The 26678-nt window shown below is 39.8% G+C and overlaps 1 protein-coding gene across 1 annotated transcript in view; it reads left to right on the top strand.

Moving 5' to 3' along the window:
- The window catches only part of NEB (nebulin), a 229620-nt gene that overhangs the window by 72088 nt on the left and 130854 nt on the right, over window positions 1–26678 (top strand). Inside the window, exons 46-60 of the mRNA XM_061183866.1 lie at window positions 157–360; window positions 2539–2643; window positions 4544–4651; window positions 4996–5307; window positions 5599–5802; window positions 6287–6391; window positions 9423–9530; window positions 11167–11478; window positions 12057–12260; window positions 12534–12638; window positions 12726–12833; window positions 21563–21874; window positions 22168–22371; window positions 22856–22960; window positions 25980–26087. Of these exons, the coding sequence (XP_061039849.1) occupies window positions 157–360; window positions 2539–2643; window positions 4544–4651; window positions 4996–5307; window positions 5599–5802; window positions 6287–6391; window positions 9423–9530; window positions 11167–11478; window positions 12057–12260; window positions 12534–12638; window positions 12726–12833; window positions 21563–21874; window positions 22168–22371; window positions 22856–22960; window positions 25980–26087 (2604 nt within the window). The remainder of the gene's footprint in view (window positions 1–156; window positions 361–2538; window positions 2644–4543; window positions 4652–4995; window positions 5308–5598; window positions 5803–6286; window positions 6392–9422; window positions 9531–11166; window positions 11479–12056; window positions 12261–12533; window positions 12639–12725; window positions 12834–21562; window positions 21875–22167; window positions 22372–22855; window positions 22961–25979; window positions 26088–26678) is intronic.

The following is a 26678-nucleotide window of genomic DNA, read 5'->3' as shown; positions in this document are numbered from 1 at the left end:
TCATAGGAGTAGCCATTTAATCGTAGACAGACTGAAACTAGATAGATAAATTATTATTGAATATCTAAAATGCATCTGTTTGTAATGCATAGAATCACTTGAGTCAAGGGTCCAGATGAGGATGGAATTTTGATGGCTTGCTTTGTATTTTCATAGAATTTGTATAAGTCTGACCTTGAGTGGCTGAGAGGCATAGGATGGAGTCCCCTGGGTTCTTTGGAGGCAGAAAAGAACAAACGGGTTTCAAACATCATCAGTGAGAAGAAATATCGCCAGCCTCCAGACAGAAACAAGTTCACCAGCATTCCTGATGCCATGGACATAGTTCTGGCAAAGACAAATGCCAGAAATAGGAGTGATGTGAGTAACTCTTCAGAAATAAATAAAAGAAATTATAGTGCCTGATACCTGGTAGGTGCTCAATAGTATTTGCTTAATAAATTAGTAGAACAGCACAGCATCGCATCACACAGCATAATGTTTTTTTATTTGGTTACTTCATTTGAATTATCAGTTACCCTACACTGGATCATGTAAAAATGGGTTAGTATAAATTTTGTCACCCAAATCTTGCTTGCTTATTTATTTATCCAAATCATAAAGAAAAAACTATTGAACGTATTTTTTTCTTTGAAACTTGAGTGCATTAAAGACCCAGATTTTGTTGGGATAGAGTATATGAGAGGGACATATTCTGAGTACCTTACACAGGCACAGTGGAAATGTCATAAAGAGTATATAGTTATCTCTTTATCTGGTGGTTCCCAACCAGGGACAATTTTGTCTCACAGGGGACATTTGGCAGCACGCAGAGACCTTGTCATAACTTGAGGGTGGCATGCTACTGGCATCTAGTGGATAGAAGTCAGGACAGTTCCCTCACAACAAAGAATCATCCGGTATACAACACCAATAGTGCTGAGGTTGAGAAACTCTGATCTTTCTTAATCAGAAAGGTTAGTCCAGAACCAGGATAAAGGTATATGGAAATTCACAAGCCTTGGTTTGTTGTAGTCCTGAATGTCTTAATTGGCTCCTCTGGGTTACATGGACCATAGTAAGCATGTTCAGGAAGGAGAAAAGTGCCAACCCCTCACACCCCACACTGCACACCTCAAAGGGAGATTGATAAGTCCAAGGAACCAATGAGACTTTAAAATCTTTTTATATTGAAATAATTTCAGGTATACAGAAAAGTTGAAAATAGTACAAATAATTTATGTATGTGCATCTTTATACATATATATATCTTTTCACCCAGATTCTGCAATTATTAGCATTTTGTCACTTTTGCCTTTTTCTCTTTCTCCCCCTCCCACCTCTTTCTCTTTGCTCTGTGTGTGTGTGTGTGTGTGTGTGTGTGTGTGTATGTGTATAAGTAGCTTCCTGATGCCACTCTATCCCTAAATGTGTATTTCCTGAAAATAAGAACATTCTCTTAGATAACCACAGTGCAATGATCAAAATCAGGAAAGTAGTGTTGAAATAACACTAGTCTACAGAATTTACTCAATTTTACCACAAGTGTCCTTTATAGAAAGTAAAAAATCTTTTCTGATCCAGGATCCAATCCAAGACCACACGTTGAATTTACTTGTCATGTCTTTAGTCTCCTTTAATCTGAACTGGTTCCTCACTTCTTTGTCTTCCAAGTCCTTGACATTTGTGAAGAGCACAGGCCAGTTGTTTTGTAGAACCTCCCTAGATTTGGGTTTGTCTAGTGTTTCCTCATGATTAGATTCAGGTTTTGTATTTTTGGCAGGATAGCACATGTTGCATCCTCCTCCATATAGGCACATAATATCAATCTGTCCCATTACTGATCATTTTAACTTTGATTACTTGGGTGAAATGGTGTCGCCAGCTTTCTCCACTGTCTGGTTACTGTTTTGTCCTTTGTAATTGATAAGTATCTTGTGGGAAGATTCTCTGACAATGTAAACACAGTTTTTCATCAGACTTTCACCCCCTAGTTTTAATAAATCAATGAGATTTTTGTTTGGGTCCCTCTGTCTTCTGTTGAAGAAAGACGGATGATGATCCCGGGACATACAAGAGGCTTTGATAAATCTCATACAAAATCCTTTGGGGGAATCCTAATCCTCCCAAATAATTATGAGGTATAACTATATAATAAACCACATAGGAAATGAGACTCCCTAATATATAGACATACCCTGAATATGTCATCTTTTCAGAAGATAAGGGCTGTCCCCCAGTTAAACACCGAGGGAGACTTTTACAATCCAACAGGTGGAGAACTGCTGCTCCATTTGATGATGTTGGCAAAGGCTTTAAATACTTGGGTTGATTTCTTACAGGCAGGTTAGTTGTAACTTTGAAAAGGTAATCCATAATCTATATTTTTGAAGGCAGTTATGTCTCAGATGAGTCAAAAAATACTATATTTTCTGCTTATGTTATCTGCTTATGCTCTTGTAATGCTTAATTTAGATGAATCAGTAATACTGTTTGAAGTTAACTATGTCACTCACTAATCTTACAGCACCACTGAAAAACACTTATTTCTCATTTTAGAGACTTTATAGAGAAGCTTGGGACAAGGACAAGACTCAAATCCACATCATGCCTGATACACCTGACATTATTCTGGCTAAAGCAAACTTAATCAATACAAGTGATGTAAGTTTCCAAATTCAGCATGTGTTTTCAGAAAGCTCATTTTATTTTTATTTTTAAAAATATTTATTTATTTATTTATTTATTTTTATTTGGTTGCACTGGGTCTTAGTTGCAGCAGGCGGGCTCCTTAGTTGCCGCACACGGGCTCCTTAGTTGTGGCATGTGAACTCTTAGTTGCGGCATGCATGTGGGATCTAGTTCCCCGACCAGGGATCGAACCCGGGCCCCCTGCATTAGGAGCGTGGAGTCCCAACCACTGCGCCACTAGGGAAGTCCCCAGAAAGCTCATTTTAATTGCGCCTAAGGCAGTGAATTTATTTGGAATTTATTTTGAATACTTGAATCATTTTAATTAACAAACTACAAGTGACTTAGAGTCCTCATTTAGTGGTTTTAAGCCTGAACATCCAAATAATTGGCACTCCCTATGTCAGATAGAGTTGGAGGGATGTGCTCTCTGTTCATTATAGTCCATTATTACACATGTTGTCATAATGTAATGGTTTGTATAACTCTTCCCTATGTGGATAAGAACTTCTTGGGAGCAGAGACAATTCATATTTGATCTGCAGTGCTTAGCTAGTATAGTGCCTGATATACATGAAATTCAATAAAATTTAAATGAGTGAGCATAAAAAACTCTTGCACACACACAAAAAAACTCAGGCACACACAAAAAAAAACTCATGCAGGATAATTTCATTTTTATTTTTATTGTCATCATGGCATAATCTCCTGAAAATTATGGATGTAAAAATTAATATTTTAAAGACAAGTTCTAAATTCTAATGCAAACACTTTAGCTTAAATAATGTTCTGGAGTAATGACACAAAGGACTAAAATATAAAAACAAGTCCAAAATCAATAGGCACTTTAAACAATCTGGTTTCTAAATGAAGTGCATTAAATTAGATTCTCAATTATTTAATTATGTAACAAATCTGAAGAAGCACATTATTTCACTTAAGCTTTTTAAATTCAATATTTAAACTTTCCTCAAAAAATCTTACATTTTAAAAATTATGAAGGACTTTTGTTTCTTACCTAAAAATGTGTATCCTACTTTTGGACAGCCATATATTGTGAAATAGACTCTGTTTCACAATGTGTTAGCTACGTAGTCCGTTAGGTATGATTTTCCCCCACTAGAGGTGTTAGATGGGAAAAGGCATTGCTCTTGGGCTTCCCTGGTGGTGCAGTGGTTGGGAATCCACCTGCTAATGCTGGGGACATGGGTTCAAGCCCTGGTCCAGAAGGATCCCACATGCCACGGAGCAACTGAGCCTGTGCGCCACAACTACCAAGCCTGCGCTCTAGAGCCCGTGAGCCACAACTACTGAGCCCACGTGCCACAATTACTGAAGCCCATGCGCCTAGAGCCCATGCTCCGCAACAAGAGAAGCCACCACAATGAGAAGCCCACGCACCGCAACGAAGAGTAGCCCCCGCTCGCTGCAACTAGAGAAAGCCCGTGCGCGGCAATGAAGATCCAACACAGCCAAAAATAAATAAATTAAATTAAATTAATTTTTTAAAAAAAGGCATTGCTCTTTTCTAACAAAAACTTCTAATGAAACATTCAAAGTTAATTGGAAAACAGCACCTAAATGATAATTTCATTTCATTTCTCTACCAATTTACTTCTGTCTGTCTCATTCTCATAAATATTTGGGAAGAGCTGACATTTAATTTTATTGATCTAAGTAATTGAAGAGCTTTCAAGTTTAAAACAGGATCATCAGCAATCAATGAGCATAATTTCCAATTACATTTGAGTATTCTAGAGCACATATTGTACTATCCTCATGAGCTCTTAAAATATTTAGCACTTTGGATTCATTATGATGCAGATGTTTATGGAAAATAGCTTTTTTCAAAGTGATTTTCATCTCTTAACAGAAACTCTACCGAATGGGTTATGAGGAGCTGAAGAAAAAAGGTTACGATCTTCCCGTTGATGCCATATCACTCAAAGCAGCAAAAGCATCCCGAGAAATTGCCAGCGAAGTAAGACTTTATCCCTTGTTTGTACTGATTGGATTCCAATTTTCACTTCAAAGCAGTCTCAATTTAATTTTAAATTGAACAGAGTCCTCCAAGTAACAAATTAAAACATAGTGAAATGATCCCAGGGACGCAGTGTGGGATGAGGATAAATTCAAGGATGCATTTATTATGTATGGAATTTGTAGGATTTAGCCTTTAATCTTTCCTATCAAAAAAACCTTAAATCTGTGGCTCTCTACCCTTGGTGATATTTGGAATTCATGTTCACTTTAATTTGCCACAAAGATAGTAATATAAGTTAATCTTTAAAAGAATAAGACATGGTTTCTTTTTTTTTCCTTTAGTACAAGTACAAGGAAGGTTTTCGCAAGCAGCTTGGCCATCACATTGGTGCCCGAGCGATACATGACGACCCCAAGATGATGTGGTCCATGCATGTGGCCAAGATCCAGAGTGACAGGGAGTACAAGAAGGACTTTGAGAAGTGGAAGACCAAGTTCAGCAGCCCAGTGGACATGCTGGAGGTGGTGCAGGCCAAGAAGTGCCAGACCTTGGTCAGTGACATGGACTACAAGAACTACCTGCACCAGTGGACGTGCCTGCCCGACCAGAGTGACGTCATGCACGCTCGGCAGGCCTATGACCTCCAGAGCGACGTGAGTACTGAGGATCATAATGACGTGCAAAGGTGGGAAATCAGTGAATTAACACCCCTTGGATAAGTGGCACCAAACTCACCAGCCCCCCTGCAAGTGGGGCATAACATTTCTTCTTTTCCTGTGAGTGTTAAATGTCAAACCCTCCAGACCAAAAAGGAATATTGTCTGGTACCCTGCCTGTCCACCAAACTATGTTTTCAAGAGTGTTCTTACTTTATTTCATATCCTTTTGATGAAAATGTTTTCCCAAGCCAGAGATAAATATTTATTGGCTATTTGTATCAACAGAATATGTACAAGTCAGATCTCCAGTGGCTGAGAGGCACCGGCTGGGTTCCCATTGGCTCTTTGGATGTGGAAAAATGCAAAAGGGCAACTGAAATTTTGAGTGATAAAATCTATCGCCAGCCTCCAGACAAATTCAGGTTTACCAGTGTGACTGATTCTCCAGAACAAGTGTTGGCCAAGAACAACGCCATCACTATGAACAAGGTGAGCCTTCAGAGTTCAGAGAACCAAGGTAGGACTCCTAAAGCTAAACCAAAGGAAAAGAAGCATGATCAGGAGAAGAAAGAAATAGAGCAGTGAGCAACAAAAGATATCTGTCTGTCTATCTCTCTATATCTATCCATATCTGTCTACCTAATGTCTATGTCATTTATATTTTAACATTTACTTCAGTAGTTATTTCATGGTTTTAATAAAATGGTACATTTTTATGGAAAATCATCTCTGCATAAAAGATATTCTAGATTTCCTTTTGTTAACATACAATTCAGAGTATCAGAAGGCACTCATACATATCTGTTCTACTATGAACTGGTTACTTTACTTGAAGATACGTGTAAAATACATAATGTGTATAAAATACGTAACCTTTTGTTATTTCTCTGTATAAAGTTCTTGTGGCCTTGAAGTTTCGATTAACAATACACTGAAGTTTTTTCCTGATGACATTTTATGTTTTCCTTGCTAGCGTTTATATACGGAAGCCTGGGACAAAGACAAGACCCAGATCCACATCACAGCAGACACACCAGAAATTACGCAGGCGAGAATGAACAAAATCAACTACAGTGAGGTGGGAGCAGATGCTAATTCTATGACATTTGCATGGCGTTTCATATTTCAATTAATCCATTCCATGGTGATGTAATACTAAATGACAACTTTGTAAAGAATGTCTTTTCTTGCTCCGTGTGAATACCAACTCTTTCATTTCTCGCTTACTTAAACATCAGTCTTCAAGTAACACATATTATCATTCCGGAAGTGCAAATTGTAAGAACGAATGATTTAAGCAGTAACCAGAAGATTAATTAGACCTTCCTCTTTTATTAATTTAAGAAATTAGCAATAGACCAAAATACGTTTATCTCCTCCTTATGCTAAATACATAGCTGTGCTAAATGTATTTTCCACATATGACTTATTTTTCCTAAATTGTACTTTAGGGTCAAAATTTAAGATTTTTAATGTACAAGCTTTAAGTCAAGAATTAAAATCACAGTACAATCAAATAACACCGAGAGACAGACAGACAGAGACAGAGAGGATCTGTCAATATATAAATATATTAACAAGCCCATTTCCTATTCCCTTTCTGTGAGCATAGAGCCGTGTGCCCCCATATCAGAAGCACAGATGTTTAGGCTGAGAGGTCAGTCTCCTCTAGTGCCGGAGTCCCCGCCCAACAAGTCGTCATCCTGCCTTTGCTTAAGTGTTCTCAGTGACGAGGTGCTTATCTCATAAATCAACCTATTTGTTCTGGAAAGTTCCTTTAGAAGATGCTTCTCATGTATTGGGTCAATGGTTTCTCTCTGTAGACCCACATAATCCTCTAAGACCATGCAGAACCAAACTGTGCCGAGTCCATAGGCACTGTGTGCCTCCGCTGCCACTTCACCCCAGGTTCTCTTTCTAATCCAAACATCCCAAGCTCCTGGGCATTCCTCACATGACATCCCTGCTAGAATGTGACTCTCAGAACCAAACAAAATCCTGCGAGTGAGGAATGACTAGTGTAGAGTACAGTCGACATTGCATTTCCTCTTCTGGACGTTTATCCTCCATTTCTGCACTCTGTGCCTTGGGGCTCCTTGGGGCTATGTCACTGCTGGTGTGCGTGGGAGTTGGGGTCAACCAAAACCCTAAGACAACTTACATGGGCTTAAACTAGGTTTCCTCTACCTTGTATTTATACATTTGGCAACTTAAATCTCAGTTCAAAGATTGACATTTATCTCTTTGCATTTTTTTCTTAGAATGAGCCTATTGGTTCAAGCCTGTGGAGATTTTTGTGAATCTAAGATTCTGTCTGATGATGTATTAGTTATTTCTTCCAGCTTTGTGCTACCAGCAAGGAAAATATTGTTTCTTTGACAGCATAGATCAATAGCATGTTACTCTTCTGCAGAATATAACTGAGAGAATTTAAATTGATTAGCCACCACCTTAAGTCATTTTATTTTTCAGGGCTGCAAACTATAATTTTAAAGCTTATATAACTAGCTCTTAATTGTCACCCCAAACTAAAATTGTCAAGTCCCACTCTCAAATCAAAAATAAGTGAATTTTCAGCTAAACCTGCACTATAGGTCCCATAGTGTTACAGGAAAGCGTGTGCTATATGAGCAGATATTTTAAGGGACAAAGGGTCCCTGTAACTAGCCACTCCACATTTCTGGAACTGCCAACTCTGTCTTTGCTGCAAAAGCTCAGAGATGTTGTATGTTGCCCTTGGTTTGAAGAGGCCCAGGAAGAACGCCTGAACCGATTGCCTAACCTGCCTGGTCTGCTTTCTCTGACTTTTCTCTATCAGCTTAGTTCAATTCTATTGTGTTTCTTTCTCATTTAGGATAGGAAGATACAATGCAAAGTTGATGATGTCACTCTTCCTCAAAGATTGTTGTTGGTTTCCCTTTTCCTATAGGATTAAGGACAAAGTTATCTTAGCACCAGGCCTTCATAGCCCGACTCCCGATTCTTTTCAGTCCTGTCCTGCCACTTCCCCTGGCACTGCCCCCCCCAACCCCCCCGCTTGATGCCCCTGCACTTTCACTCCCCCGTACTTTGATTCATGGAAGTTCCTCTGCCCTTGACCACCATCTCAGTCTATTGAAACCATATTTATCACTCAGGGTCCAATGCCAAGGTCATGCCCTCTGAGGAAACTTCCTAATTTTCAATTCAGAATAAATTGCTCCTTCCTAGAGCTCGTTCCTTTTTTTTTTTTTAACATTCAATCTTTTTTTTTTTAATATTATTTATGTATTTATTTGGTTGCGTGGGGCCTTAGTTGTGACAGGTGGGCTCCCCAGCCGTGGCTCGTGGGCTCCTTAGCTGCGGCAGTCAGGCTCCCCAGCTGCGGCCCCAGGGCTCCTTAGTTGCAGCTCTCCGGCTTCTTAGTTGCAGCATGCAGGCTCCCCAGCTGTGGCATGCAAACTCTTAGTTGCGCCCTGCATGTGGGATCTATTTCCCTGGCCAGGGATCAAACCCAGGCCCCCTGCATTGGGACCGCGGAGTCTTGTCCACCCCCGCGTCACCAGGGAAGTCCCGTGGAGCTCGTTCTTAATAATATGGTTAAAGCACCTTTCATGGTCTGACTTTTTGGCAGCTTCTTCCGCAGGTTATCAGTCTTTCCATCAGTTCTCCCAGAAACCTTGAAGATGGGAGAGGCCTCATATTCATCTTTGTTTCCCAAGTACCAAGCACAGTCATGGCACAGAGTCAATGCAGAATAAATGTGGATCAAATGAGTTTCCCTCCTGTCCACATTTTGCCACCTTAGGCCCATGTGTTTCAGCTTAATTTTTCCAGTTCTTTCCAAAACTGATTCATTGTTATGACTAAAAGTTTTAAAACCATGAATAATATCTGTATATGGTTAATGTAACATAAGTTTTAAAATAAAAAAACAAAGGTGCCATATTCCATATAGGTATCCTGTTTAAGTCTCAACTTCAGCCAAAACTGCAGAAAGCTTAGAACTCTCAAAAGTGAGATTATTACAGGCACCTACCCGTGTAGAACTTGGTGAATTATTTTAGTCCTCTGTCGTTTTTGGATATGAATGTCAACATGTAACTGATTTTTTTTTGGCCCAAATTTAGAGTCGGTATAAACTCGCCAATGAAGAAGCAAAGAAGAAAGGCTACGACTTGCGAAGTGATGCCATCCCGATCGTGGCAGCCAAGGCCTCCAGGGACATCATCAGTGATGTGAGTTGTCAGTTTTACCCCTAGTATGTGGTCAGTCTGAAGTGACATTTTCACTGAACTAAATCTTCTAAAAGAACTTTCCTGGCCCTTTGGAAATGCATCCTGATGTATTTGTGTAGGGTTTTTCAAAAACCTAGCTTTGAGGGAAATGAAAAATTTGATGTTTACAAAAAAGTTTTATAACCACTAAGTCACAGTATCTTCAGTGAAAGCTGATCCACCAGGAATAGAGAAAGATCCATTCATGTGGAATTTGTTAGAGTGTAGCTGCAGGCTTGGAGATGCTTATATAAAAATTGTCATAGTGCTTATAGAAAGTGTGACTCATAAACTTAAGTTCTCCCAGTGAGAATCAGGGCCTAGCTTTATATAGCATTTTAATATACAATATTCAAAAAATGCATATGACACTTGCCATTACAATTCACCCTTGTAAGATCATGAAAAGAAGGCAGTTGATCAGTGCCAGCCTAGCCCAAACTTGCACCCTTAGCACTAGCTCCTGGCTTGTGGCTTGTAACTCCCAGAATAAAACCATCATCCTTTCCTGGTGCCTCAGGGAATTCTTGAGGAACAGACCACTGCTCTAAAAACCAAGACCCACTATTTGGGAATATGGTAATACGCTGCCCTTTATTTTGGAAGATCATATTAGTGACTCACTTTAGTTTACGTATGTTGGACCTTTCCTACAAGTGGGTTTATGCCAATAATAATATATAACAAAATAATAATAACCAAGAAGTGTTGAGAAATCTGTGCTAAGAATGTTATGTGCATTATGCCACTTATTTTTCATAATTACCCTAGGATGTAAGATTGTGATTATCCCTGTTTTATGGGTTGCTTAAGCAACTTGTCTAAAATCAAACTCTTAGTAGGTGATGGAGTTGAAACTCCAGGCAACCTCATTCCTTCCCACTGTACTATATTGCCTCTGCTGACTCGTTTATACTTTCTCACTCAGTTATCTTTGAGACTAGAAGCATGTATTTTGGATAATTGGCTCGGATTCCAGGACAACGTCTTTGGACATGGAATAACAACACTGTTGGTCCATGAGAGATGAGAACCCATGACTTTATTAGGAGCATGCTCTAAGCAACTGGGCTGCTAGGACAGCTTCCCTAGTATAACCAGTTTCCAAAATGATGCCAAAATTTGCCACCACCACTGAATGCCTGAATCCATTATGAAACAGGAAATTCTCTTCTGTTGCTATTGCCAGTAGTCCTTGACCTTGACTTCATCCCCATAGGAACCAGACACTCATTTTACTACTTATTAAACACATCTTGTCACCAAGTGCATCTCTTTTCTGATGTACTTTTAGTGCCTAACCCATTTCTCCAAGTCCCTTGGTCCACATGGCCTCTCCACTGTGTGCATTTGCTGCCCCCAGAACTATTCCTTGTTACCAGGCCATAGGTGATTTGGGGTATACACTACAATTATATGAATTCCTTCTATTTTATTACCTCTATAAGCTTCTAGGGGAAAGGAAGGATATTGCCTTGAGTTAGTGCTTATTAGCAAAAGTCAACGTACAACAGTGATATAAGCAAGATGATTTTGTACAGGCTTGTGACCTCTATGGGCTTATAATAAAAATCTGATTTGTGCATTTTCATCTCAGTACAAATACAAAGATGGTTACCGCAAGCAGCTTGGCCATCACATTGGAGCGCGGGACGTGAAGGATGACCCTAAGATGATGTGGTCCATGCATGTGGCCAAGATCCAGAGTGACAGGGAGTACAAGAAGGACTTTGAGAAGTGGAAGACCAAGTTCAGCAGCCCAGTGGACATGCTGGAGGTGGTGCAGGCCAAGAAGTGCCAGACCTTGGTCAGTGACATGGACTACAAGAACTACCTGCACCAGTGGACGTGTCTCCCCGACCAGAGTGACGTCATGCACGCTCGGCAGGCCTACGACCTCCAGAGCGACGTGAGTATAAGATTTTCCTTTGGCCAACAAAACACCATGTCTGCTTTCCTAAGTATCAAAGTTCCCCCAAAGTGAGGGGAGTTGAGTTTACACAACTGAGTTCTACCTCCCTGGACTAATGCCAACTCTCTATCCAGTCACACAGACATCTGAGAGCATCACTATTTCCAAAAAGAAAGAACCAGCAAGGCACCGATTGCTTTGATGGAAACCTCTAGATTATTGATCTAGTAGAGTTGGGTTGTTCTCTATGTTCTGTTTAAAATGTTTTTCAAAATAGGTTTCTAATCTGAATATTTTGTGGATTCACAAGACATAGCAAAATGTTTGAATTTCTCAAGAATCCAAGCATTGAAATATATATGTATTATATATTTGTATATATATATACATATTATATATGTATTATATATTTGTATATATATATACATATACATATATAATATATATGTATACATATACATATATAATATATATATTATATATTTGTATAATATAATGTATTATAATTCAATTTTTTATTTCTTTAAGGCATATCATTATGCTTATGTTTAGTGGTTTATCACTTAAAATTTCAGAATTTGTACAAGGCCGACCTTCAGTGGCTCAGAGGCATTGGCTGGTTACCTAGTGGCTCTCTTGAGGATGAGAGGAACAAGAGAGCTACCCAGATTTTGAGTGACCACGTTTACCGTCAGCACCCAGATAAATTCACGTTTTCCAGCCTTATGGACTCCATCCCAATGGTTTTGGCAAAAAACAACGCTCTTACCATGAACCACGTAAGTCCTTTTTTCACTTGAGCGGGGTATCAATTTTTGTACGTGTGTATGTAAACACTGAAATCTGTCTTGATAAAAGAAAAATCACATTCAATTATTTTGCTTGGTATTAAAGTGGTTTTTAAGTAAGTGTTGTGCTTCTTACTGATATGAGACACCTAGAGGTAAAGGTGTCACAAGTACTGACGCACAGAGCAGACTCTCTTTACTCTCATTAAGGACCAGATTCATCACTGGCCTGTACTTGTCACATCCTTTTTTTGTTTCTTTCAGCATCTCTATACAGAAGCTTGGGATAAAGATAAAACCACTGTCCACATTATGCCAGACACCCCTGAAGTTTTACTCGCTAAGCAAAACAAAATAAATTACAGTGAGGTAAGCAATGTATTCATGGTGCATGATATATTTTTTCTTGCACTGCGCTTTATAGATCAAACTTACGATGATTTATGTCCATTTCAGAAACTCTATAAACTTGGCCTAGAAGAAGCCAAGAAGAAAGGCTATGATATGCGGATAGATGCCATTCCCATCAGGGTGGCCAAGGCCTCCAGAGACATTGCAAGTGAAGTAAGTGCACCTGTAGAGTTCTTTGCTCAGCTTTGGCTCAAAGATTTCTTTCTCTCTCAAAGATATGTAGTAGAGCAAGTAAGCTATGAAGTTAAGCTTCTAGCTAACAGTTTTTTGTAAGTAAATAGTTTAAAATAATGGTAATAAAACTCTCAACATAAAGGTTAACTTCTAGCTATGACTGAGTCCACAGCAACATGCATTTCAAAATACTGTCTATGCCCTGCTGAACAAAAGCACTGGCTACTTGACTATAGCTCAGGCAGCCTTTTGGCTTTTCCACATGATGTGTACTTATATACAATTGAGCTCATCATAGGATCCCTTCCAAACCCAGCCCATTCATTCCCTGTAAACCAATGAACCTACAAGGGCTGAAGGAATGGGACACATTATTCTGTTTAAAGTCCAACCATCCACGCTCACCATGTGTTTATCTCTGCATCCTGTGATTGGCTGCAGATATTTACTTACTTCAAAATATGGGTTTGCTCACATTTCTAGAAATGTTTGTCCTTCTATTTCTTTTGTCTGTGAAGTCAAAAGCATATTTTCCCTTTATATCCAAAATATGGGAAGTAACCATCATACTTTAAAAATAAATGTTCAACGATCACAGAATGGTTAAAAGTATTAATATATACCAATATAATGGAATACCTGCTGTCATTAAAATTCATGTTTGTAGGGAATATATAATGACACAGGAAAATGCTTATATAATAACTGAAATGAGCAGGCGCAAACCCATATACAGTATGACTCCTAATTTTATTCTCTCTCCCTCTCTCTCTCTCTCTCGCACACACACACACACACACACACACACGCACAAAAAGCCGTTTTCATCAGCAGTTACCACTGAATGGCAGAATAATGTCTTAGTTTTTATTTCCTTTTTTTTTGCTTTTTATTTATTTATTTACTTTTTTAACATCTTTATTGGAGTATAATTGCTTTACAATGGTGTTTTACTTTCTGCTTTATAACAAAGTGAATCAGCTATACATATACATATATTGCAATATCTCCTCCCTCTTGCGTCTCCCTTCCATCCTACCTATCCCACCCCTCTAGGTGGTCACAAAGCACTGAGCTGATCTCCCTGTGCTATGCGGCTGCTTCCCACTAGGTATCTGTTTTACATTTGTTAGTGTAAATATGTCAATGCTACTCTCTCACTTCGTCCCAGCTTACCCTTCCCCTCCCTGTGTCCTCAAGTCCATTTTCTACGTCTGCGTGTTTATTCCTGTCCTGCCCCTAGGTTCTTCATAACCACTTTTTTTTTTTTTTTAGATTCCATATATATGTGTTAGCATATGGTATTTGTTTTTCTCTTTCTGACTCACTTCACTCTGTATGACATACTCTAGGTCCATCCACCTCACTACAAATAATTCAATTTCATTTCTTTCTATGGCTGAGTAATATTCCATTGTATATATGTGCCACATCTTCTTTATCCATTCATCTGTCGATGGACACTTAGGTTGCTTCCATGACCTGGCTATTATAAACAGAGCTGCAGTGAACATCGTGGTACATGACTCTTTTTAAATTATGGTTTTCTCAGGGTATATGCCCAATAGTCTGATTGCTGGGTCGTATGGTAGTTCTATTTTTAGTTTTTTAAGGAACCTCCATACTGTTCTCCATAGTGGCTGTATCAATTTACATTCCCACCAACAGGGCAAGAGGGTTCCCTTTTTTCCACACCCTCTCCACATTTATTGTTTGTAGATTTTTTTGATGACGGCCATTCTGACTGGTGTGAGGTGATACCTCATTGTAGTTTTGATTTGCATTTCTCTAATGATTAGTGATGTTGAGCATCCTTTCATGTGTTTGTTGGCAATCTGTATATCTTCTTTGGAGAAATGTCTATTTAGGTCTTCTGCCCATTTTTGGATTGGGTTGTTTGTTTTTTTGATATTGAGCTTCATGAGCTGCTTGTAAATATTGGAGATTAATCCTTTGTCAGTTGCTTCATTTGCAAATATTTTCTCCCATTCTGAGGGTTGTCTTTCCATCTTGTTTATCGTTTCCTTTGCTATGCCAAAGCTTTTAAGTTTCATTAGGTCCCATTTGTTTATTTTTGTTTTTATTTCCATTCCTCTAGGAGGTGGGTCAAAAAGGATCTTGCTGTGATTTATGTCATAGAGTGTTCTGCCTATGTTTGCCTCTAAGAGTTTTATAGTGTTTGGCCTTACATTTAGGTCTTTAATCCATTTTGAATTTATTTTTGTGTATGGTGTTAGGGAGTGTTCTAATTTCATTCTTTTCCATGTAGCTGTCCAGTTTTCCCAGCACCACTTATTGAAGAGGCTGTCTTTTTTCTGCATTGTATATTCTTGCCTCCTTTATCAAAAATAAGGTGACCATATGTGCGTGCGTTTATCTCTGGGATTTCTATCCTGTTCCATTGATCTATATTTCTGTTTTTGTGCCAGTACCATACTGTCTTAATTACTGTAGCTTTGTAGTATACTCTGAAGTCCAGGAGCCTGATTCCTCCAGCACCGTTTTTCTTTCTCAAGATTGCTTTGGCTATTCTAGGTCTTTTGTGTTTCCATAAAAATTGTGAAACGTTTTGTTCCAGTTCTGTGAAAAATGCCATTGGTAGTTTGATAGGGATTGCATTGAATGTGTAGATTGCTTTGGGTAGTATAATCATTTTCACAATGTTGATTCTTCCAATCCAAGAACATGGTATATCTCTCCATCTGTTTGTATCATCTTTAATTTCTTTCATCAGTGTCTTATAGTTTTCTGCATACAAGTCTTTTGTTTCCTTAGGTAGGTTTATTCCTAGATATTTTATTCTTTTTGTTGCAATGGTAAATGGGAGTGTTTCCTTAATTTCTCTTTCAGATTTTTCATCATTAATGTATAGGAATGCACGAGATTTCTGTGTGTTAATTTTGTATCCTGCTACTTTACCAAATTCATTGATTAGCTCTAGTAGTTTTCTGGTAGCGTCTTTAGGATTCTCTATGTATAGTATCATGTCATCTGCAAACAGTGAAAGCTTTACTTCTTTTCTGATTTGCATTCCTTGTATTTCCTTTTCTTCTCTGATTGCTGTGGCTAAAACTTCCAAAACTATGTGGAATAATAGTGGTGAGAGTGAGCAACCTTGTCTTGTTCCTGATCTTAGTGGAAATGATTTCAGTTTTTCACCATTGAAAACGATGTTGGCAGTGGGTTTGTCATATATGGCCTTTATTATGTTGAGGTAAGTTCCCTGTTTGCCAACTTTCTGGAGGGTTTTTATCATAAATTGGTGTTGAATTTTGTCAAAAGCTTTTCCTGCATCCATTGAGATGATCATATGGTTTTTATCCTTCAATTTGTTAATATGGTGTATCACATTGATTTGCGTATATTGAAGAATCCTTGCATTCCTGGGATAAACTCCACTTGATCGTTGTGTATGAGACTTTTAATGTGCTGTTGGATTCTCTTTGCTAGTATTTTGTTGAGGAATTTTGCATCTATGTTCATCAGTGATATTGGCCTGTAGTTTTCTTTTTTTGTGACATCTTTGTCTCGTTTTGGTATCAGGGTGATGGTGGCCTCATAGAATGAGTTTGGGAGTGTTCCTCCCTCTGCTATATTTTGGAAGAGTTTGAGATGGATAGGTGTTAGCTCTTTTCTAAATGTTTGATAGAATTCGCCTGTGAAGCCATCTGGTCCTGGACTTTTGTTTGTTGGAAGATCTTTAATCACAGTCTCAATTTCAGTGCTTGTGATTGGTCTGTTTATATTTTCTATTTCTTCCTGGTTCAGTCATGGAAGGTTGTGCTTTTCTAAGAATTTGTCCATTTCTTCCAGGTTGTCCATTTTATTGGCATATAGTTGCTTGTAGTAGTCTCTCATGATCCTTTGTATTTCTGCAGTGTCAGTTGTTACTTCTCCTTTTTCATTTCTAATTCTATTGATTTGAGTCTTCTCCCTTTTTTTCTTGATGAGTCTGGCTAATGGTTTATCAATTTTGTTTATCTTCTCAAAGAACCAGGTTTTAGTTTTGTTGATCTTTGCTCATTTCCTTCATTTCTTTTTCCTTTAATTGTGATCTGATCTTTATGATTTCTTTCCTTCTGCTAACTTTGGGGTTTTTTGTTCTTCTTTCTCTAATTGCTTTAGGTGTAAGGTTAGGTTGTTTATTTGAGATGTTTCTTGTTTCCTGAGGTAGGATTGTATTGCTATAAACTTCCCTCTTAGAACTGCTTTTGCTGCATCCCATAGGTTTTGGGTCATCTTATTTTCATTGTCATTTATTTCTAGGTATTTTTTGATTTCCTCTTTGATTTCTTCAGTGATCTCTTAGTTATTAAGAACTGTATTGCTTAGCCTCCATGTGTTTGTATTTTTTACAGAATTTTTCCTGTAATTGATATCTAGTCTCATAGCGTTGTGGTTGGAAGAGATACTTGATATGATTTCAATTTTCTTTAACTTACCATGGCTTGATTTGTGACCCAAGATATGATCTATCCTGGAGAATGTTCCACGAGCACTTGAGAAGAAAGTGTATTCTGTTGTTTTTGGATGGAATGTCCTATAAATATCAATTAAGTCCATCTTGTTTAATGTGTCATTTAAAGCTTGTATTTCCTTATTTATTTTCATTTTGGATGATCTGTCCATTGGTGAAAGTGGGGTGTTAAAGTCCCCTAGTATGATTGTGTTACTGTCAATTTCCCCTTTTATGGCTGTTAGCATTTGCCTTATGTGTTGAGGTGCTCCTATATTGTGTGCATAAATATTTACAATTGTTATATCTTCTTGGATCGATCCCTTGATCATTATGTAGTGTCCTTCTTTGTCTCTTGTAATAGTCTTTATTTTAAAATCTATTTTGTCTGATATGAGAATTGCTACTCCAGCTTTCTTTAGATTTCCATTTGCATGGAATATCTTTTTCCATCCCCTCACTTTCAGTCTGTATGTGTCCTTAGGTCTGAAGTGGGTCTCTTGTAGACAGCATATATACGGGTCTTATTTTTGTATCCATTCAGCCAATCTATGTCTTTTGGTTGGAGCATTTAATCCATTTACATCTAAGGTAATTATCGATATGTATGTTCCTATTACCATTTTCTTAGTTATTTTGGGTTTGTTATTGTAGGTCTTTTCCTTCTCTTGTGTTTCCTGCCTAGAGAAGTTCCTTTAGCATTTGTTGTAAAGCTGGTATCCATTCCGCCAGGCTATGTCTTTTGTTGGAGCATTTAATCCATTTACATCTAAGGTAATTATCAATATGTACGTTCCTATTACCATTTTCTTAGTTATTTTGGGTTTGTTATTCTAGGTCTTTTCCTTCTCTTGTGTTTCCTACCTAGAGAAGTTCCTTTAGCATTTGTTGTAAAGCTGGTTTGGTGGTGCTGAATTCTCTTAGCTTTTGCTTGTCTGTAAAGGTTTTAATTTCTCTGTCAAATCTGAATGAGATCCTTGCTGGGTAGAGTAATCTTGGTTGTACTTTTTTCCCTTTCATCACTTTAAATATGTCCTGCCACTCCCTTCTGGCTTGCAGAGTTTCTGCGGGAAGATCAGCTGTTAACTTTATGGAGATTCCCTTGTATGTTATTTGTTGCTTTTCCATTGCTGCTTTTAATATTTTTTCTTTGTATTTAATTTTTGATAGTTTGATTAATATATGTCTTGGCATGTTTCTCCTTGGATTTATCGTGTATGGGACTCTCTGTGCTTCCTGGACTTGATTAACTATTTCCTGTCCCATATTAGGGAAGTTTTCAACTATAATCTCTTCAAATGTTTTCTCAGTCTCTTTCTTCTGGGACCCTATAATTCGAATGTTGGTGCATTTAATGTTGTCCCAGAGGTCTCTGAGACTGTCCTCAATTCTTTTCATTCTTTTTTCTTTATTCTGCTCTGCAGTAGTTATTTCCACTCTTTTATCTTCCAGGTCACTTATCCATTCTTCTGCCTCAGTTATTCTGCTATTGATTCCTTCTAGAGAATTTTAAATTTCATTTATTGTGTTATTCATCATTGTTTGTTTGCTCCATAGTTCTTCTAGGTCCTTGTTAAAAATTTCTTGTATTTTCTCCATTCTATTTCCAAGATTTTGGATCATCTTTCCTATCATTACTCTGCATTCTTTTTCAGGTAGACTGCCTATTTCCTCTTCATTTGTTTGGTCTGCTGGGTTTTTGCCTTGCTCCTTTATCTTCTGTGTGTTTCTCTGTCTTCTCATTTTGCTTAACTTACTGTGTTTGGGGTCTCCTTTTCGCAGGCTGCAGGTTCGTATTTCCTGTTGTTTTTGGTGTCTGCCCCCAGTGGCTAAGGTTGGTTCAGTGGGTTGTGTAGGCTTCCTGGTGGAGGGGACTAGTGCCTGTGTTCTGGTGGATGAGGCTGGATCTTGTCTTTCTGGTGGGCAGGGCTGTGTCTGGTGGTGTGTTTTGGGGTGTCCGTGACCTTATTATGATTTTAGGCAGCCTCTCTGCTAATGGGTGGGGTTGTGTTCCTGTCTTGCTAGTTGTTTGGCATAGGGTGTCCAGCATTGTAGCTTGCTGGTCGTTGAGTGGAGCTGGGTCTTAGCGTTGACATGGAGATCTCTGGGAGAGCTTTTGCCGCTTGATATTACGTGGAGTCAGGAGGTCTCTGGTGGACCAATGTCCTGAACTCGCCTTTCCCACCTCAGAGGCACAGGCCTGACACCTGCCCAGAGCACCAAGGCCCTGTCAGCCAAACAGCTAAGAAGAAAAGGGACAAAAAAAGAAAGAAAGAAAGAAAAGAGAAGAAAGTTATTAAAATAAAAAATAGTTATTAAAGATTAGAAAATTAAAAAGTAATAAAAAAAGAAAGAAAAAAGAGAGCAACCAAACCAAAAAACAAATCCACCAATTATAACAAGCACTAAAAACTATACTAAAAAAAAAACAAAACCAAAAAAAAAAACAAAAACGGATAGACAGAACCGTAGGACAAATGGTAAAAGCAAAGCTATACAGACAAAATCACATGAAGAAGCATACACATACACACTCACAAAAAGAGAAAAAGGAAAAAATATATATATATCGTTGTTCCCAAAGTCCACCGCCTCAATTTTGGGATGATTCTTTGTCTATTCAGGTATTCCACAGATGCAGGTTACATCAAGTTAATTGTGGAGATTTAATCCGCTGCTCCTGAGCCTGCTGGGAGAGATTTCCCTTTCTCTTCTTTGTTAGCACAGCTCCTGGGGTTCAGCTTTGGATTTGGCCCTGCCTCTGTGTGTAGGTTGCCTGAGGGTGTCTGTTCTTCGCTTAGACAGGACGGGGTTAAAGTAGCAGCTGATAGGGGGGCTCTGGCTCACTCAAGCTGGGGAGAGGGAGGGGTACAGAATGCAGGGCGAGCCTGCTGCGGCAGAGGCCAGTGTGACGTGGCAACAGTCTGATGCAGGCCGTGTGTTCTCCCGGGCAAGTTGTCCCTGCATCACGGGACCCTGGCAGTGGCGGGCTGCAAAGGCTCCCGGGAGGGGAGGTGTGGATAGTGACCTGTGCTTGCACACAGGGTTCTTGGTGGCTGCAGCAGCAGCCTTAGCATTTCATGCCCATCTCTGGTGTCCGCGCTGATAGCCACGGCTCATGCCTGTCTTTGGAGCTCGTTTAGGCGGTGCTCTGAATCCCTTCACCTCGTGCACCCCGAAACAATGGTCTCTTGCCTCTTAGGCAGGTCCAGACTTTTTCCCAGACTCCCTCCCAGCTAGCTGTAGCACGCTAGCCCCCTTCAGGCTGTGTTCACGCAGCCAACCCCAGTCCTCTCCCTGAGATCTGACCTCCGAAGCCCGAGCCTCAGCTCCCAGCACCCCCCGTCCCAGCAGGTGAGAGACAAGCCTCTCAGGCTGGTGAGTGCTGGTCAGCACCAATCCTCTGTGCGGGAATCTCTCCGCTTTGCCCTCTGCACCCCTGTTGCTGTGCTCTCCTCCGTGGCTCCAGAGCTTCCCCACCCACCCCCCGTCCCCACCAGTGAAGGGGCTTCCTGGTTTGTGGAAACTTTTCCTCCTTCACAGCTCCCTCCCAGAGGTGCAGGTCCTGTCCCTATTCTTTTGTCTCTGTTTTTTCTTTTTTCTTTTGCCCTACCCAAGTACGTGGGGAGTTTCTTGCCTTTGGGGAAGTCTGAGGTCTTCTGCCAGCGTTCAGAAGGTGTTCTGTAGGAGTTGTTGCACATGTAGATACATTTCTGATGTGTTCGTGGGGAGGAAGGTGATCTCCACGTCTTACTCTTCCGCCATCTTGAAGGTCTCCCCTCATTTATTTTTAAAATAAGTTTATTTGCAATCTGGTGACAACATAGCTTGTGTAATCTTCAAACAGAGAGCTTCTGAATATATGAGTTCACTTTTCTGTGTCTTAGTTCCTTCATCTTTAACCCGTGCTCCCCGGGGCCCGACAGTGCATGCACGAGGCCACCCAGTGGTGACATGCTGACTGCCACCCCCCTCTGGAGCAGCACCCAGGGCCCTGCGGAAGCCGAACACATGAGGGCGCACGCTGGCTGAACGCAGGGCGACGCGGGGTCTGGCCAGGCGCAGGGCCCTATTTTCTTTTTTGTATACATATACAAGCTTTATTTTCTAAATGGTTTACAAGATGCAGTCACACATATTATTTATATATTCAGGGGGAGACATGTTTTTAATGAATAGGAAAATCTGAGCCTACTGATCATTTTATACTAAAAGTTATACTAGGTGACAATCAGTATTTTTCTTCTTCTAGTTCAAATACAAAGAAGATTATCGTAAGCAGCTTGGCCATCACATTGGTGCCCGAGCGATACATGACGACCCCAAGATGATGTGGTCCATGCATGTGGCCAAGATCCAGAGTGACAGGGAGTACAAGAAGGACTTTGAGAAGTGGAAGACCAGGTTCAGCAGCCCAGTGGACATGCTGGGGGTGGTGCTGGCCAAGAAGTGCCAGACTTTGGTCAGTGACATAGACTACAAGAACTACCTGCACCAGTGGACGTGCCTGCCCGACCAGAGTGACGTCATGCATGCTCGGCAGGCCTACGACCTCCAGAGCGACGTGAGTACTGAGGATCATAATGACGTGCAAAGGTGGGAAATCAGTGAATTAACACCCCTTGGATAAGTGGCACCAAACTCACCAGCCCCCCTGCAAGTGGGGCATAACATTTCTTCTTTTCCTGTGAGTGTTAAATGTCAAACCCTCCAGACCAAAAAGGAATATTGTCTGATACCCTGCCTGTCCACCAAACTATGTTTTCAAGAGTGTTCTTACTTTATTTCATATCCTTTTGATGAAAATGTTTTCCCAAGCCAGAGATAAATATTTATTGGCTATATTTGTATCAACAGAATATGTACAAGTCAGATCTCCAGTGGCTGAGAGGCACCGGCTGGGTTCCCATTGGCTCTTTGGATGTGGAAAAATGCAAAAGGGCAACTGAAATTTTGAGTGATAAAATCTATCGCCAGCCTCCAGACAAATTCAGGTTTACCAGTGTGACTGATTCTCCGGAACAAGTGTTGGCCAAGAACAACGCCATCACTATGAACAAGGTGAGCCTTCAGAGTTCAGAGAACCAAGGTAGGACTCCTAAAGCTAAACCAAAGGAAAAGAAGCATGATCAGGAGAAGAAAGAAATAGAGCAGTGAGCAACAAAAGATATCTGTCTGTCTATCTCTCTATATCTATCCATATCTGTCTACCTAATGTCTATGTCATTTATATTTTAACATTTACTTCAGTAGTTATTTCATGGTTTTAATAAAATGGTACATTTTTATGGAAAATCATCTCTGCATAAAAGATATTCTAGATTTCCTTTTGTTAACATACAATTCAGAGTATCAGAAGGCACTCATACATATCTGTTCTACTATGAACTGGTTACTTTACTTGAAGATACGTGTAAAATACATAATGTGTATAAAATACGTAACCTTTTGTTATTTCTCTGTATAAAGTTCTTGTGGCCTTGAAGTTTCGATTAACAATACACTGAAGTTTTTTCCTGATGACATTTTATGTTTTCCTTGCTAGCGTTTATATACGGAAGCCTGGGACAAAGACAAGACCCAGATCCACATCACAGCAGACACACCAGAAATTACGCAGGCGAGAATGAACAAAATCAACTACAGTGAGGTGGGAGCAGATGCTAATTCTATGACATTTGCATGGCGTTTCATATTTCAATTAATCCATTCCATGGTGATGTAATACTAAATGACAACTTTGTAAAGAATGTCTTTTCTTGCTCCGTGTGAATACCAACTCTTTCATTTCTCGCTTACTTAAACATCAGTCTTCAAGTAACACATATTATCATTCCGGAAGTGCAAATTGTAAGAACGAATGATTTAAGCAGTAACCAGAAGATTAATTAGACCTTCCTCTTTTATTAATTTAAGAAATTAGCAATAGACCAAAATACGTTTATCTCCTCCTTATGCTAAATACATAGCTGTGCTAAATGTATTTTCCACATATGACTTATTTTTCCTAAATTGTACTTTAGGGTCAAAATTTAAGATTTTTAATGTACAAGCTTTAAGTCAAGGATTAAAATCACAGTACAATCAAATAACACCGAGAGACAGACAGACAGAGACAGAGAGGATCTGTCAATATATAAATATATTAACAAGCCCATTTCCTATTCCCTTTCTGTGAGCATAGAGCCGTGTGCCCCCATATCAGAAGCACAGATGTTTAGGCTGAGAGGTCAGTCTCCTCTAGTGCAGGAGTCCCCGCCCAACAAGTCGTCATCCTGCCTTTGCTTAAGTGTTCTCAGTGACGAGGTGCTTATCTCATAAATCAACCTATTTGTTCTGGGAAGTTCCTTTAGAAGATGCTTCTCATGTATTGGGTCAATGGTTTCTCTCTGTAGACCCACATAATCCTCTAAGACCATGCAGAACCAAACTGTGCCGAGTCCATAGGCACTGTGTGCCTCCGCTGCCACTTCACCCCAGGTTCTCTTTCTAATCCAAACATCCCAAGCTCCTGGGCATTCCTCACATGACATCCCTGCTAGAATGTGACTCTCAGAACCAAACAAAATCCTGCGAGTGAGGAATGACTAGTGTAGAGTACAGTCGACATTGCATTTCCTCTTCTGGACATTTATCCTCCATTTCTGCACTCTGTGCCTTGGGGCTCCTTGGGGCTATGTCACTGCTGGTGTGCGTGGGAGTTGGGGTCAACCAAAACCCTAAGACAACTTACATGGGCTTAAACTAGGTTTCCTCTACCTTGTATTTATACATTTGGCAACTTAAATCTCAGTTCAAAGATTGACATTTATCTCTTTGCATTTTTTTCTTAGAATGAGCCTATTGGTTTAAGCCTGTGGAGATTTTTGTGAATCTTTCTGTCTGATGATGTATTAGTTATTTCTTCCAGCTTTGTGCTACCAGCAAGGAAAATATTGTTTCTTTGACAGCATAGATCAATAGCATGTTACTCTTCTGCAGAATATAACTGAGAGGATTTAAATTGATTAGCCACCACCTTAAGTCATTTTATTTTTCAGGGCTGCAAACTATAATTTTAAAGCTTATATAACTAGCTCTTAATTGTCACCCCAAACTAAAATTGTCAAGTCCCACTCTCAAATCAAAAATAAGTGAATTTTCAGCTAAACCTGCACTATAGGTCCCATAGTGTTACAGGAAAGCGTGGGCTATATGAGCAGATATTTTAAGGGACAAAGGGTCCCTGTAACTAGCCACTCAACATTTCTGGAACTGTCAACTCTGTCTTTGCTGCAAAAGCTCAGAGATGTTGTATGTTGCCCTTGGTTTGAAGAGGCCCAGGAAGAACGCCTGAACCGATTGCCTAACCTGCCTGGTCTGCTTTCTCTGACTTTTCTCTATCAGCTTAGTTCAATTCTATTGTGTTTCTTTCTCATTTAGGATAGGAAGATACAATGCAAAGTTGATGATGTCACTCTTCCTCAAAGATTGTTGTTGGTTTCCCTTTTCCTATAGGATTAAGGACAAAGTTATCTTAGCACCAGGCCTTCATAGCCCGACTCCCGATTCTTTTCAGTCCTGTCCTGCCACTTCCCCTGGCACTGCCCCCCCCACCACCCCGCTTGATGCCCCTGCACTTTCACTCCCCCGTACTTTGATTCATGGAAGTTCCTCTGCCCTTGACCACCATCTCAGTCTATTGAAACCATATTTATCACTCAGGGTCCAATGCCAAGGTCATGCCCTCTGAGGAAACTTCCTAATTTTCAATTCAGAATAAATTGCTCCTTCCTAGAGCTCGTTCCTTTTTTTTTTTAACATTCAATCTTTTTTTTTTTTAATATTATTTATGTATTTATTTGGTTGCGTGGGGCCTTAGTTGTGACAGGTGGGCTCCCCAGCCGTGGCTCGTGGGCTCCTTAGTTGTGGCAGTCAGGCTCCCCAGCTGCGGCCCCAGGGCTCCTTAGTTGCAGCTCTCCGGCTTCTTAGTTGCAGCATGCAGGCTCCCCAGCTGTGACATGCAAACTCTTAGTTGCGCCCTGCATGTGGGATCTATTTCCCTGGCCAGGGATCAAACCCAGGCCCCCTGCATTGGGACCGCGGAGTCTTGTCCACCCCCGCGTCACCAGGGAAGTCCCGTGGAGCTCGTTCTTAATAATATGGTTAAAGCACCTTTCATGGTCTGACTTTTTGGCAGCTTCTTCCGCAGGTTATCAGTCTTTCCATCAGTTCTCCCAGAAACCTTGAAGATGGGAGAGGCCTCATATTCATCTTTGTTTCCCAAGTACCAAGCACAGTCATGGCACAGAGTCGGTGCAGAATAAATGTGGATCAAATGAGTTTCCCTCCTGTCCACATTTAGCCACCCATGAGTTTCAGCTTAATTTTTCCAGTTCTTTCCAAAACTGATTCATTGTTATAACTAAAAGTTTTAAAACCATGAATAATGTCTGTATATGGCTAATGTAACATAACTTTTAAAATAAAAAAACAAAGGTGCCATATTCCATATAGGTATCCTGTTTAAGTCTCAACCTCAGCCAAAACCGCAGAAATCTTAGAACTCTCAAAAGTGAGATTATTACAGGCACCTACCCGTGTAGAACTTGGTGAATTATTTTAGTCCTCTATCGTTTTTGGATATGAATATCAACATGTAACTGATATTTTTTTTCGCCCAAATTTAGAGTCGGTATAAACTCGCCAACGAAGAAGCAAAGAAGAAAGGCTACGACTTGCGAAGTGATGCCATCCCGATCGTGGCAGCCAAGGCCTCCAGGGACATTATCAGTGATGTGAGTTGTCAGTTTTACCCCTAGTATGTGGTCAGTCTGAAGTGACATTTTCACTGAACTAAATCTTCTAAAAGAACTTTCCTGGCCCTTTGGAAATATATCCTGATGTATTTGTGTAGGGTTTTTCAAAAACCTAGCTTTGAGGGAAATGAAAAATTTGATGTTTACAAAAAAGTTTTATAACCACTAAGTCACAGTATCTTCAGTGAAAGCTGATCCACCAGGAATAGAGAAAGATCCATTCATGTGGAATTTGTTAGAGTGTAGCTGCAGGCTTGGAGATGCTTATATAAAAATTGTCATAGTGCTTATAGAAAGTGTGACTCATAAACTTAAGTTCTCCCAGTGAGAATCAGGGCCTAGCTTTATATAGCATTTTAATATACAATATTCAAAAAATGCATATGACACTTGCCATTACAATTCACCCTTGTAAGATCATGAAAAGAAGGCAGGTGATCAGTGCCAGCCTAGCCCAAACTTGCACCCTTAGCACTAGCTCCTGGCTTGTGGCTTGTAACTCCCAGAATAAAACCATCATCCTTTCCTGGTGCCTCAGAGAATTCTTGAGGAACAGACCACTGCTCTAAA

This window comes from Eubalaena glacialis, chromosome 1, assembly GCF_028564815.1.
Source record: "Eubalaena glacialis isolate mEubGla1 chromosome 1, mEubGla1.1.hap2.+ XY, whole genome shotgun sequence".
Classification (NCBI taxonomy): domain Eukaryota; kingdom Metazoa; phylum Chordata; class Mammalia; order Artiodactyla; family Balaenidae; genus Eubalaena; species Eubalaena glacialis.
The sequence above is the reverse complement of the archived record's forward strand: the minus strand, read 5'-3'. Positions and strand labels throughout refer to the sequence as shown.